Source organism: Sinocyclocheilus rhinocerous, unplaced genomic scaffold, assembly GCF_001515625.1.
Source record: "Sinocyclocheilus rhinocerous isolate Xijiao unplaced genomic scaffold, SAMN03320098_v1.1 scaffold752, whole genome shotgun sequence".
Lineage (NCBI taxonomy): Eukaryota > Metazoa > Chordata > Actinopteri > Cypriniformes > Cyprinidae > Sinocyclocheilus > Sinocyclocheilus rhinocerous.
The window spans coordinates 913,560-928,853 of NW_015639777.1; the positions used below are offsets into that span (position 1 = coordinate 913,560).

Sequence of the window (15,294 nt, forward strand, 5' to 3'; positions counted from 1 at the left end):
ATCCCATCAGTTAATTCCTCGCTTCCCTGCAAAACCTTGAGACGGTTCTCGGTTTTTTTTTTTTTAACTGGTTCAACTGATTCAATGAAAAGATTCGACTCATTAGAACAACAATATTTTCACGATTCGGACAACTCTTTCTGATTGAACAACAAATAGTGTTGAAAACATGGCTGAGGAGACAGTGGTAGCGGGCACGGGGTAAGTGTGACCCTCTAAACACACAATTACATACAAAACCCCTCAGGATGAAAATGGTGTGAATTCCAGTATATTTTCGTTGTTACTGTTGTTTCAGTTAGTTGTATTCTTTTTAGTTTGCACCATGTAAGCGAACTGTTTGTATAACGTTACTACAGTAAGTGTTGATCTAATAGGTTGTTTGTTGTTAATGTATTCTGTCTTACTTGTCTTAATTGCTACAATTGTCTGTCTTCATTCTTCTTTTAGAAATATATACTTTAATTTAACAAATATCTAACTAAATAATCAATTGCCTGTATTCATTCAATATAATTATTGTGTCTTTGATTGACGGCTCTTTCACATTCTCTTGGCTTTAGACTGGCACAGCGTGTACTGATGTTAATCGGTATTCGTAGTCTCTTCTACAATGTTTTCTGTTTCTTGGACAAGACATTGAGGTAAAATGTGTCCAAATGTAATTCATAATCTAACTACTAAGTGACATTATCATTTACAGTACCAGCAGCATGGTTTGGTCACTTTACAGTGTTTATGTTATTACATAAGAACAATGTAATCCTAATAAACAACATATAGGTCAACAACCTATAACAACATATACTTAATGTGAACCAATATTCTAAATCAAATCTACCAAATCTATTCCCTTCTGCTTATAGAAAACTATTCGACTGTGCTATAGGTATTTTTCTCTGTTTCTCTGTGTCTTTTTCCTCTGCTGGCCTAATAGTGTTTTTGGAAGCATTTTTGGTCAGTGTGTCTTTTCTCAGGAGGGTCATTCCATGTTAAATCAACCAAATTTCAGAAACTTCCCCAGCTCAAATTTTTCATTTTGCTAATATTTTTTCTGAAGAAAGATAAACATGTATAAGTGAGGAGAGCTAAAATATTAAAAGTCACAGATATATTTACTGAGTAATCCACTATTTTGTAGAGGGGGGTGAAAATGACTTCAGAAAGATGGCAGCATCATAATGTTAATTTTACACAATTAGTAAAATATGTTGACTTTAGCTATCTTTGTTTGCATTATATGCCAAAGGTGACTATTAAAATATGGTCAAAACTTTTCAAGTTTTTTTCTCCAAAGTTTGTAACTCAAGAAGTATTAAAGATATCTTAATGCCCTTTTAGATATTGGGTCTTAACAAGCTTACCTTTTGGTATCATCATTTTTAAGGCTGTATATATGGTTCAATTCCAGAGATATTGGAATTTCAATATGTCTCCAGTAGGGCTGTCGCGGTTAGGAAATTTCCCTTGCGGTTATTATGGATTAACTCAGCATTGTGGCTAATTCTTGAAGCAAAGTTTTGCCTGAATGGTGATTGGATTCACTGTTTTGGATCGCCATATTTAAACTGAGAATGCACGTACAGAATGAGGCATTCGGTGTATGATAGAGTAAACGGTAATAGCACGTGCAGCGGCATCCTCTCCCGGGTCCTAATGCCCGCTCAGTAAGGAGCATTAATTCCTTAGGGGGCGATGTTGGCTTACTTCTAATAAAATGAAAGCAAAATACACAAATAATATTTAGACTGTGTTTCTGATTAAATAAAGCAGTAATTGATGCCATAAAATCAAGAGTATGTCTTGATTTAAAGGTCAGAAGCTATAGCTTACATGAAAAAAAAAAATCACAAACATGACACTTAAATTAAATAATTTTATATATACTGATTTATTCATTATGTGTAATCATGTAATATTGTAATATCATGTGTTATATTTTTAAAACAAATTATGAGCTCTAAAAGATTTTCTGAATTTTTCATATTGGACATCGGCAAAAATCCAATATCGTGCATCCCTAGTCTCCAGGAGTAAATTGTTACATTGTACATATTTTTACTGTTAATCTGAAGAACAAATAAAGTTGAAACTAGAAATGTATTTGTTTCCTTCTGTCAAAACAACTGCATTAAACATACGTGAACATACATGGAGGTGCACTGAGATCCCGATATCTCTGGGATTAAACCATACAGGGCCTTAAAAATGAGGATGATTTTTATGAAGATTTTAAAAAAATAAAAAATTTATGAAGATAAAAATAACATTATGATGCTGCCATTTTTCTTAAGTAATTTTTACCCCCCTAAAAATTTGGCTCTGAATCTCAGGTGAAAATTGTCATTTTGACCCCCCCTCTGCAAAATAGTGGATTACTCCGTAAATATACATCTGTGACATTTAATATTTTGGCTTTCATCACTATACATGTTTATCTTTCTTCAGAAAAAATATTAGCAAAATCAAAAATTTGAGCTGGGGACCTTGAATTGACATGGAATGACCCATGGGTGTTTTTATTCCACAGGTACTTAAAAAACTGTTCAGTTTTGTTCAGGGTGATTAATGAAGTATTTTACCTCAAAATAAATGTGATAGTTTAGATTCTCCTTAACTATTTAAATCCGCAACATTTTTAAAAGATTCAGTGACAGATCCAAATCAATTTGTCATTACTCGTGAATCAGTCGTTGCTCATGTCATTGCTCTTGATAACCTCATGCTTTAGGGCAGTTTAAAGGCAGAGTAAGTGATTTCTGGTAGCCAATGTTGATATTTGAAATCACCAAAACAAACACGCCCCTACCCCAAAAGGGTCTTGCCCCTATTTTGATAGCTCCGCCCCACATATACGTACGCACCCCAGGCAATGATTAGTTCTGTGAAACAAAGCAAAACCAATGTTACACCGTGTCTACGGACGTCAACGGCGCGGCGCAACAAATCCCCGACAGAAAACTGCTGCCAGGTTCTATTTATGACGTGCTGACACAAATTTCAAATGGTTTTCAACGGTCGTTTGATCGCGTCCAGTGTAGGCAGACTTTAGCTGTTGTAGACACACGTTGTTACTCACCTATTGAGAAGAAACAAAGCAACCTCGGCGTCCGATCACAGGCCTCCGCTCCTTGAGTTCTCTCCAGCGCTGGAAAGCTGATCCGATATTTACACGGGTCCTACTTCTTGCCTTATCCTTCCGCAGACGTTTTCCTCTTTTGTTTTTTATCCACCATCTCTATCTCTCTGTCGCTCGGCTAATGTCTGTCCCATGCACTGAAAGCTCTCTCCTCCACATCACGAGTAGACACGCCCCTTATTGCTGATTGGCTACAAGTTTGTTTTGCGATTCGGCCCGAATCAGTTTTCTAAAGTGTTTTTGAAAAATCACATACCCTGCCTTTAACAGTGCATAGCAGCAGTTGTTTAAGAAAGTACTGGTTTGTTTTTTCTCTTTAGCTTTGGGAAATAAAGCCCCATTGTACCCTATACTCAGTTTGATTATTTTGTGGAAATGTGCATAATTAAACACTGTCTTTGTCATTGGTAATATATGATAGTTTAGAAAAGCATTTTATTAACATGTAAGATGTGTAACATGGACACGGTATACAATTTATTTATTTTTACAATGCGCAATGCTGCTTTGATTTTGCAGAGTGAGTTTTATCAAGTAATTTCTAAGTCTAAGGTTTGTGTTCTCTGGAAGCATACTTGAAAGCCTACTTTATATATATTATATATATATATATATATATATATTCCTATTTCATATTTTATGTATGTATTTGTTTATTTATGTATTTATTTTCTGCTGTGTAAGTAGATTTTAATCTGTGCCTCCTTAGTATTTCCTGTATGTATGTATGTATTTATTTATTTATTATTTAAAGTACAAACGTTTACAGCCGTGTCGTTTTAGTTTCTATCTAAGTAAAATAAGAATGAGAGGCTGACATTTAATTTTACTGTAGATCATGGTGGATCACTGGCTGGCTGCCCTCCTGGTGCCCGACATCTCAGAGCCAACTGAAAGAGGCAGAAGAGAAGATGCTGCAGTGTGAGTAACCACCATTGTATCCTTTGTTTGTATCAAATTATAAAGTCAAATCTGGCTGGCCTCTCAAAATGTAAATGGTTAGATATAGCAAATTGTCTCTAGAGTTATATTATCCACATAATTGATGACAATCAATATATATTGATATAACCTTCAATTTAGTTTTGTTGTTACAGTTAAAAATAATGTAAGTTATATACAGTCTACAATACCATTCAAAATTCTGGCTTTTTTTTTTTTTTAAGATTTTATAATGTTTTTAAAAGAAGTCTTCAGCAAGATTGCATTTATTTCATCAAAAATAAAGTAAAAACATTAATATTGTAACAATATAAATAACTGTTTTCTATTTTACAATATTTTAAAATGTGGTTTATTTCTTTGAATTTTCTTCAGCCATTACTGTAGTCTTCAGTGTTACATGATCCTTCAGAAATCATGCTCAAGGAACGTGCTCAAGGAACATTTATTATTATCTTCAATGTTAAAAAACTGTCATGGAACGCTGTGTAGTATAGTCCCAATAATGCATGAAGCAGAAACTATGGCAACAAACTAGAAATAAGGAACAGGGAACACAGAACAGAACAGAAATATTTTGACGTTACAAAAGCAATATTTTTATTTTATTTTTGTATCTTTTTTTTTTTGACGGTTACAAAAACAATATTTTGTCTAACATTTTTGTGGAAACCATGACAGATTTTTAATGAATAGAAAGTTCAAAAGAATAGCATTTATTTGAAATATTTTTTTTCTAACATTAGAAACCAATTGATAAATTGCATCCTTGCTATTAATAATAGTATTAATTTATTTATTTTTTAAATCGTACTGATCCCAAACTTTTGAAAGGTAGTAAATATGTATTTGAGCCTTGTGGGAGCAATACTATAAAACTGTATTTTCTTATAGTTTTACCATGAATAGAAAGTTCAAAAGAATAGCATTTATTTGAAATATTTTTTTTCTAACATTATAAACCAATTGATAAATTGCATCCTTGCTATTAATAATAGTATTAATTTATTTATTTTTTAAATCGTACTGATCCCAAACTTTTGAAAGGTAGTAAATATGTATTTGAGCCTTGTGGGAGCAATACTATAAAACTGTATTTTCTTATAGTTTTACCTGTAATCAAATCTGCAAAATTCTATTTTAATTATATTGGTTAAAAAAAAAACAATATATATATTAAAAAAATTATACATATATACATATGTGTGCATGTGTGTGTGTGTGTGTGTGTTTGTGTGTAAGTGAAAGATAAAATACTAAATGTATTAGTTTAATAAGTTGGTGTGTTTTTTTTTCTTCTTTTTTTTTAATTTTGGCTCTCTGTAAAGAAGAAACTTATTGCTTCCCTTTCTGTTCCTTTTATTCCTGTCAGACATCACAAGCAAGTTCTGCAGGCAGTTTGTCCACATATCTGACAAAAACTTACTTTGGACATTGATATTTAAGGGGCCAAGAGAAAATAAGACCCCTCTGGTGCTGCTGCATGGATTTGGGGGCGGTGTGGGACTCTGGGCACTGAACCTGGACTCTCTCTTTCAGCAGAGGTCCGTTTATGCCTTCGACCTGCTGGGCTTTGGCCAGAGCAGCAGACCTCACTTCAATACGGATTCACAGGAGGCTGAACTCCAGTTTGTGGAGTCCATTGAGCAGTGGAGGGAGAAACTGGGTCTGGAAAGTATGATTATGTTAGGCCATAACTTAGGAGGATATCTGGCTACATCCTACGCAATCACATACCCAACCAGGTTTGTAACTAAAGAGAAAAAAAAGAGCACAGCTTCAATGAAATATATTTATTATGATCCTAAATAAATACTTAAAATGTGCAAGCACATTTCAACAATAAAGTACTTTTGATTAATTAACAAAAAGTCACAGATGTCATTTTAATTAATGAAAGGTTGTTGCATCTTTAATGGGGTGAATTTAGAGCATATTGTAAACAAATTGTTCTTTCCTCTATGGTCCATAAAATTAAGTTAATATGTTAAATATAGTAATATGAATTTTGACGTGTGGCATTCTACACATTCATATTATCTAATGTTTTTGTCCCTTGCGATTTGAATGTTTTTGCATAATCCATACTGAAAACTGAAATACATTATTGAAAACTAAACATAAAGCCATTATGTGTATTTTCCCCCCATTGTAGTTCTATTTCCATACATTTAAATTCAAACATTTACAGTCCTGTATCCTGTGTCCTACCTCAATTCAAATTTAAATTTAAATCAGCCCTTTGATGAATAGAAACTCATTTCTGTGTTCTGTTGTAATTGTGCACTCAGGATGCAAACCACTTTTCTTCACATCCTTCCTGTTTCCCCATATCCCACAACCTTTATGTCTGTCAGCAGTTTGACCTCGGAATTTGATTCGAAACTATTTTTGTAAGCATCAGATTTCAACAGCATTAGAATTGCTGTTTCCCTGAGTGTAGTTTTGCTTCTGTCCTATCCACGATTTAAAAAAAAAATAAAAATGCACAGATAACTTCCAAAAAAAAAAACGAATCAATTTTTGGTAGGTGTATCTAGTTGTAACTGTTGTGGTAGGTGAAACTGTGATCCAATTGAAAATATGCCACAGACTTATTACAATATGTCCTTCTTTTTACCCACTGTCCAGAGTAAAGCACCTGCTTCTGGTGGAACCGTGGGGTTTTCCAGAGCGTCCTGACTCAGGAGACCAAGATAGACCCATTCCTGTGTGGATCAAAGCTATAGGGGCAATGCTGAGCCCATTCAACCCTCTCGCTGGTCTCAGATTGGCTGGGCCTTTAGGTAAGATTTACTCTAATCTGAGAGTGCAAATCAAATGTAATAAACATATTAATGAGAGAAAGAGAAATGATAGCTTAAGGCTGAGGATGTGCTTGTATATCTTAAATGATGTGGAATAGCATTTGATAAAGACTGTCATTAATGAAAACCCAGGGACAGATTTAGCCAAGATGTGTGCTTGCAATTTCACTGAAATTATTCCCTTAGTAATTGGAGCATGTCTCTTATCATACCTGATACCTGTCTCATATCTCATACCTTAATTACATTGCTTTCTGTGTGTATGCTGCAGTAAAATTGTTTTGCAAGAACAAATTAGCTTTGGCAATAATCCTAGAATTTTCTAGGATCTGAATATTTGTGTTCTGAAGTTCATAGATTAATATTAAAGATGATGTCCCAATCACATGTTATCAAGCTATGTCCAGCTTGACGTTGGTCTTCACTAGAGGTCGACCGATGTATCGGTTTTGCCGATTAATCGGCATACTAGGAGGATTTACTATTATTTTTTTATTTTTTTTACTACTACTACTATTATGGTTCAGTACTGTTTTTGTTAATAAAGCACTATTTTAGTTTTTGTTCAGTATCAATTTTAAAACTATCGGTTAATTAATCGGTATCGGCCAGTGTGGTCCAACCTAGCTATCGGTATCGGCAAAATCCACTATCGGTCGACCTCTAAGTCAAAAAAGGTTCCCGACCCCTGTCCTAGACTCAGCGCTGCGCTTTTATTTTGATTAGATAATCATCAAGTGTTCAAGAATAGAAGCAGTTAAAGTGTGAGAGTATACATACAATATCCATATGTATATAATTTTAATGCTATAGCCTTTGTGTATATATTTAAAGATGTGCATCTTTAAGCATGACAGTTGAAATGAAATGGTAACACTTTAAAATAAGAGTCCATTTGTAGCATTAAGATTAATGAAAGCTGTGTAAGTATTGTTCCTTGTTTACTAGGAGGATTTACTATTATTTTTTTATTTTTTTTACTACTACTACTATTATGGTTCAGTACTGTTTTTGTTAATAAAGCACTATTTTAGTTTTTGTTCAGTATCAATTTTAAAACTATCGGTTAATTAATCGGTATCGGCCAGTGTGGTCCAACCTAGCTATCGGTATCGGCAAAATCCACTATCGGTCGACCTCTAAGACTCTTCAGTTTGAATTTGTATTTATTTTTTTATTTTTTTGCTCAAATGGTAGCTCGGTAAATTTGCTGGCAAATATTCAGTATTTCTCAAGTCTCAAGTCTATTTGTATGGCACTTTTCACAGTACAAACTTTTTCAAAGCAACTTTACAGAAAATCATGATGTTATTGTTAATTTCTTTATATCTTCATGCCTTATAGTCTCATTTAGCAGATTAGAGCTGGGTGATTATTTTTTGCGATGATACAAGCAATCAAGCAGCTGAGATGTGCTATATAGTATTTATCACCCTATCACCACGAGTATACTGTATGCATGTGGATAAAATTGGACATACTTATATATCCAACTTTATATTAATACATATTTGCAACGATATAAACATCATGCGGCTGAGATATACTATTTAGTAAATATCTCATTACTTGAGTATACTGTATGAATGCAGGTACGATGTACTATACGTCCAACTTTTAATATATTGCTGGGCGTTAGTATAGTTATATAATTAAATTTTTCAACAATATAATAATCAAGCAGATGAGATTTGCTATATAGTACATACCGCTTAACATGAGTGTGTTGGATTATAGTGTTATAATTCGTTCTGCCATTTATAATTAGGTAGTTGTGTAGATTATCAGCAGTTCAAATTAATATAATGTAAATTACGTTTCTACAATGATTGGTTGATAAAGCAAGGGAGGCTAGCCACCTTTGGATTTTTTTTTTCCCTTATTCTCTCTTTGCACTCTAGATGCAGAGAAAGTAAAATACTCTCTGGTGATTGGCCTTTTTTTTTAACCAAAGGAGGCAGAATCTCTGGCTATGGATTGTGCCTCCCCCTCCTCTTCTCCATCTCATCAGATTTGCCAAATTGTAATTGCATTGGCAGTAATTGCATCAACATTACAAACAAGAAATGCACATTCTGAAGACATAAAATGAATAATTGGGAAATTTATTAACATTAAATTGTTCTTCCATTTTCCACCTCAAATTTTGAGAAGGCTGTGCCTCCCACCACCTCCCCTGACAAGCCACCAGTGGTTATGTGTAGAACTTTGTGAGTGATGGACGTCCAATTTTGTGGAAATCTGCAGAGCTTTCTGATGAGTTCTGTAAGATTCTGAATGGAGCTGGACATTAGTCACTGACTATGGGAGAACATGTGACACATGAAGTGAAGAATTGATGATAAGATGAACATTTTATGGGTGATCCATCATTTTTGGGTAGATCGATTTCAGGTGGATTTTCAATTTTTAGTTTTTACAGATGTGCGTTTACATTGTTCTGTAGGTCCCACTCTTGTGCAGACTCTGAGACCAGACTTCAAAAAGAAATTTGCAGCTATATTTAATGACAACAGAGTGACAGAATATATTTACCATCTTAATGTCCAAAGTCCAAGGTACCAAATCTATCTATCTATCTATCTATCTATCTATCTATCTATTTATCTATCTATCTATCTTTATTATGCTTTTGTTGTGAATGGTCTTGTACAAGATATATATGTGTTAATGTTGAAAGGTTCATAATGGTCTGTACTTTGTTATGATTCTAATTTTTTAGCGGTGAAACAGCCGTTAAAAACATGACCATTCCGTATGGCTGGGCAAAGATGCCCATGCTGCAGAGAATTGGCCTGATTCACAGCGACATCCCCATTACGGTGATCTATGGCTCACGCTCCAGCATAGATGGCCACTCCGGCAATTCAATCAAAGAAATGAGGCCAAACTCCCATGTAGAGATCATTGTGAGTTCTCCATTCACTGCTCAACACACACTGTCACTCATAGAGACTTTTGCATTGCCTTAAAGATGTCATATTTCCTTGATCGTTTGAGATAACAGTTTGAGGTATTATGGAAATATGCTATAACTTTGCAACATCACACAGATGAATGCATTTATATGATAGTGTTTTAGTGCCATGTTAAAAAAAAAATAATAATAATAATTAACAAAAAAGATTAAGAGATTAAAGTTGTAATATTTTGAAAAATTACGAGAAAAAAATCTAAATATTTTGAGAATAAAGTAAAAATTACAAGAATAAAATGGAAATATTTTGAGAATAAAGTGAAATTATGAGAATAAAGTCGAAAATTTTGCTAAAGTAAAAATTGCGAGGATAAAGTCAAAATATTTTGAGAATAAAGTTAAAATTACGAGATTAAAGTTTGAATATTTTGAGAGTATATATTGCGCATGTGAATGGCCCGGATTGGGAGCACCGGGAGAAATTCCGGTGCCCTGGCAACTAGGGCTGTGAATCTTTGGGTAGACAGCGAATCGATTCGATTCACGATTCATAGGTTTTCGATTCGATTCAAGAACGATTTTTTTTTTTTTTTTTTCAAATTAAGAATGATTCAGTTCGATTAGATTCACAATTAAATTCGATTCGATTCGATTATAACGATTCGATACTGCATTATTTAAGTGCATTCACAGGATTATTTAAATGCTTCCCCTAAATTCTTTAAATGCTTAGTCAGGGGGCAAATTACACAGCAGCCTTTATGGTTACAGAACCATAGGTTAGAAAAAAAAAAACTTTTGTCCATTGTTAGATGCTAGTTTAATGATGCTATGGCATGACATGGCATATGTAGAAATGTGTATATATTTTGAAAGCATTGAATCGCTATAGAAATTGCGAATCATTCGATTCTTAGCATTTTATATCGATTACTGTCCGAAATTGATGATTCACGATTCAAAAATCATGTTTCAAGATCGATGCATATGCATCGTCAGGGTTTGTAATCGATGCATCGAGAAAACGAGTGAATCGTTACACCCCTACTGGCAACTGATTTGAATATATGTGGGATTGTTAGCAGAAAGCATACCATGTGTCATGTACTCGCAGGGACAGTATGCTTGCATTCATTATTTGTAGTGTGCCAGCCACCCAATAATAGCAATAAATATTGTGCTTTTGATACTTTTAAAGAGCAGGTCATATGGTATTTTAAAGTGTCCTAATATTGTGCCTTGAGCAAGTTAGCGAGCGCTACCATTGACAAAGCACATTTACATAAAACAATAATATAGTGCTCCAATCCGTTCTTATAATAATGACATAAAATACAAAAACACTTATGCAAGCGAATCGTGCCCATAGCTAAAGTTTGGCTGCTAAACTGTGAACACTTAAAACAATAATGGTGGATACTTTAGCCGAGTGCTAACATGACTGATGAAACAATACAGTTTGTAAACCAAAATATGTCTACTGTAATGTTTGAAGAACGACAGACAAAAGACGCTCTGTCTTAACTTTTAATCAGAACGTGTTTTTCCCGCTCTTTAATGTGGCGTGACAGATCGCTGTATTCGCCTCAGTTTAAGCGGCATGTGAATCAATCATCTTTTCGATTACAGTGAGACATTTGTTTAATTATACAGTTTTTTTATGCCTTTTGATGTTCCTTCATGTTTATATCATGCTATAACTTGTAATAAAGAGGAAAAACACATTTATAATTTGTATTTCGCGATAAAACTGACAGAATTTGAAAGCTGAGCTGTTAAGCACAAACCTTATCGCGATTACTGGCTGGCTGCGTGCTACAAATAATAAATGGATTTGAAGACGTAAAATATTATTTCCAAGCACTTATTATACCATGAATAAAACAGCTTGTGAATAGTCACTTAACCTCAGAAAAGACAACAATATAACTTAAGTTAACGAGTTGGAGCCCACTTCAATCTTTAGAACATTTTTATTGCTGTTTTTAATTAAATACACATGAGGAATGAAAGGCTGGATGCCACCGACGTTTTTGCGGAGTAGGTGATGGAATTTTCACAAAGAAGACAGTATATTTTAATTAAACGAATGTCTCATTGTAATCAGAAAGATGATGGATTCACATGCCGCTTAAACTGAAACGAATACAGCGATCTGTCACGCGGCATTAAAGAGCGTGAAAAACACATTATTGTAAGACATATTGTTTGTATTTCGCTATAGAACTCACAGAATTTGAAAGCTGAGACTTTGCTTTATATTAAAAGTACCAAAAGCTCAAAGATTATTGCTATTATTGGGTGGCTGGCACTCTACATATAATGAATGCATTCGAAGATGTGAAATATTATTTCCAAGCTGTCCCTGCGAGTACATGACACATGGTATGATTTCTGCTAATAATCCCATATATTCAAATCAGTTGCCAGGCCACCGGAATTTCTCCCGGTGCTCCCAATCCCATTTGCATGCGCAATATAGGCTATACTCTCAAAATATTAGGCCTATAACTTTAATCTCATAATTGCTACAACTTAATTCTCGTAATTTTGACTTTATTCTCAAAATATTTCGACTTTATCCTCAAAATATTTCAACTTTATTCTCGTATTGCTATGACTTTATTCTCGTAATTGTGACTTTTTTCTCAAAATATTATGACTTTATTCTCGTAATCTTAGATTTTTTTTTTTTTTACGTGACACTAAAACGCCGTCATATGTTTGAACACATGGCTGCCTGCATTTACATTGCTTATTCTGTGTTCAGAAACTTGCCACACCTAGTCACAGTGAGGTAATAAGGAGAAAGCCATACAGCGCTGCTCCTGGCTGTGTGTAGCACCTACAACTCTGCATATGCTTCTGAAGGATCACAGTATTAGAAATTAATGACTGAGGTTTATTTTTATCAAGATGCCTTGTCATTGTCAGAGAGGCTATTAATGTGGCAGTTAAATACTATTTTTGACAGTTTTGAGACACACTGGTGTATGAGCAAAACAGAACATCTCAGTTCTCATGCAAAGGGGATGATTTTTAAAGGCAACGTGACAGTATTTCTGTTTTAGTGCATGATATAGGCAAGATATCTGTTATGGAATTTCACAGCCATTGGGAGCTTTGACTGGATGGCATAACTTTCACAATTAACTACTTACTCCCAGTAGGAGTTTAATTTGCACAAATTCTAATAGATTAAAATGTTGGAAGCAAGCAGTCTTGTAGAAGTACAATTTGCAATTGCTTGAATTGGCAGTCCAAAAACAAAGGTCGTTGTACAGTGAATGTACTCGTGTTCCAGACTGACTGACTAATTAGTCTAGTTCTGCAATGCCTTTGTGTAATCTTTGAGTTATTAGGAAAGTTAGATAAACAAAAAGACCCAAGAGAAAATATTGCAATGTTTTACATTACCATCTGTGGCAGTGGTTCAAAATAAACACCCACAATTTATTATGGCTCTTCTGATACATATATTGTTTTCTTGGTTATCTTAGGCTGTGCCTGTGTACTGTTTAACTAATGTTAAACTTCTTATTGACATGCATTGGTTTTAGGCCATACGAGGTGCAGGACACTATGTGTATGCTGACCAGCCAGAGGATTTCAACCAGAAGATACTTCATGTCTGTGAAACAATAAGCTGAAGAGTGGTGATGAAGGTACTTCCTGTCAGGACCTCTTCAAACGTGGCTTTCTGCAGAACTGTGTATCTCAACATTAGCTTGTGCATGTCAGTGGATTATCTTCACTGCATCCTAATTTTGGACCTGAGAGTTTGGTTTGAAAACCAGATGTTTGATTTGCACCACTGCTGACTGTTTACTACTGTTTGCATGTCACATAATTCTGACATGATGATGTGAAAAAGAAAATCTGTTCATCTTTGATTTTGGTATAAACATAATAATTATGAATTACTATGAAATATATTATTATTATGTAAAAAAAAAAAAACTATTCAAGGAACATGAAATGAATACTTTTGGTTCCTGATGATATATTGAGGTCTTATGAAGCGAAACAATCAGTCTGGGCAAGAAAATTAACATTATTTACAACAATATTACATGTAATCCATAGCCTCATGCAAACGGTCCTGAGTGATTTCTGGTTCGTGAACGTATCATTCTTATGAAACTTTTTTTTTCTCCAATTGGACTAAACTGTCTGAAACAGTTCACGAATTGAGCAGCACAGATCTACACATTACTCAATCAAAACTCACTTTCAGACGTGCCTGACAGTCACTCCGACTCTAAATATGGTCCTATGATGCCGGTGATATTCGCATGCATGAACCAAGCACTTGAATGAAGGGGCAAAATTAAGGTTTTTATTTTTTCTCATTGTTTATGTGAAAAGGTGAGTTTATTCCCTTTATATGCTTTAGAAATGTAAAACATCCACGTTTCACATCATTACTGGGTGCTTTAATTATATAATTGTGTATACGTTATATCATTGTGTGATTAGGTAAACGAACTTGTGAACTTGTTCAGCATCATAAAACCTCGAAATATCGTCAGGAACCACGGGTATTCAGGTATTATATTAATATTATTCAGGTATTTTGTTTGTTTTCTACCTCAAAACTATAAACTTGTTGGGATCAGAAGGGAGACAGACAGGTGGAGCAACAGAAAACATGTGTGTTCTCTGGTCCTGCAGTTCACATTACACGCTTCACTTAATGTAACCTGAACTTTTTCTTGTAAGATTCCTGCAAAATCTCTTTTTAAGTGCCTCAATTTCCAAAACATTTAGAAATGTTGCTGTATACTCAGTCATTTAAAATCCATCTTGCACTTATCTTTACCTGCAGTCTAGTGTTACAGTTATCACAAATTTGATATAAAGATACTGAGCCCCAGGTCACAGTCTGTTAAGTATTCGGGCAAAATAAAAGTCAATATTCTGTAAAAGCATTCAGTGATAAATAGGCTTTTTTTTTTTTTTCTCATCTTTTTGTAAGGAACAGTGATTTTAATGTCAATATTATTTTGAATTAAATTGAGGCTGTCAGAAAGATTTTGTAAATAACATTTGTTCGGGTTTATATTTTTCCAGTTTTGACAAATCTGTTTTTCATGTGCCAACTCAGATGCCTATTGTTCATTTGAATAATAATGAACTTCTTTTATGAGTCTCTTGAATACAGCTGCCCTCTCAAACATGACTCATTGTGGCCTGACCGTTGCCTGGAGACCGTTATGACACAGCAGGTGGAAAATGCTCCCATGATTTGCAGGTCATAATTTACAGGTGCATCTCAATAAATTAGAATGTCGTGGAAAAGTTCATTTATTTCAGTAATTCAACTCAAATTGTGAAACTCGTGTATTAAATAAATCCAATGCACACAGACTGAAGTAATTTAAGTCTTTGGTTCTTTTAATTGTGATGATTTTGGCTCACATTTAACAAAAACCCACCAACTCACTATCTCAACAAATTAGAATACTCCATAAGACCAATAAAAAAAA

General features: G+C 34.2%; 1 protein-coding gene across 3 annotated transcripts; it reads left to right on the top strand.

Annotated features, from left to right (window-relative positions):
* Positions 1-156: 156 nt before the first annotated feature.
* On the top strand, positions 157-13,761 carry LOC107751913 (1-acylglycerol-3-phosphate O-acyltransferase ABHD5-like). 3 transcript variants are annotated; one of them, XM_016567686.1, is made up of 8 exons: positions 161-201; positions 539-644; positions 3,975-4,060; positions 5,454-5,826; positions 6,713-6,867; positions 9,335-9,446; positions 9,611-9,797; positions 13,366-13,761. In XM_016567686.1, exons 2-8 carry the CDS (start codon positions 583-585, stop codon positions 13,453-13,455), a joined length of 1,065 nt encoding a protein of 354 aa, XP_016423172.1. In that variant the 5' UTR covers positions 161-201; positions 539-582; the 3' UTR covers positions 13,456-13,761. The 3 variants fall into 3 exon arrangements, with proteins under 3 accessions (XP_016423173.1, XP_016423172.1, XP_016423170.1); XM_016567684.1 differs by having other exon boundaries at positions 169-201; positions 564-644; XM_016567687.1 differs by lacking the exon at positions 539-644 and having other exon boundaries at positions 157-201.
* The last annotated feature ends 1,533 nt before the right edge of the window (positions 13,762-15,294 follow it).

Excerpts from the sequence above, each read along its gene's own strand:
- LOC107751913 (XM_016567684.1), top strand. The coding sequence starts at position 170 with ATGGCTGAGGAGACAGTGGTAGCGGGCACGGG. Across the intron at positions 9,447-9,610 it reads CTTAATGTCCAAAGTCCAAG|CGGTGAAACAGCCGTTAAAA; the intron begins GTACCAAATCTA and ends CTAATTTTTTAG. Across the intron at positions 9,798-13,365 it reads ACTCCCATGTAGAGATCATT|GCCATACGAGGTGCAGGACA; the intron begins GTGAGTTCTCCA and ends CATTGGTTTTAG.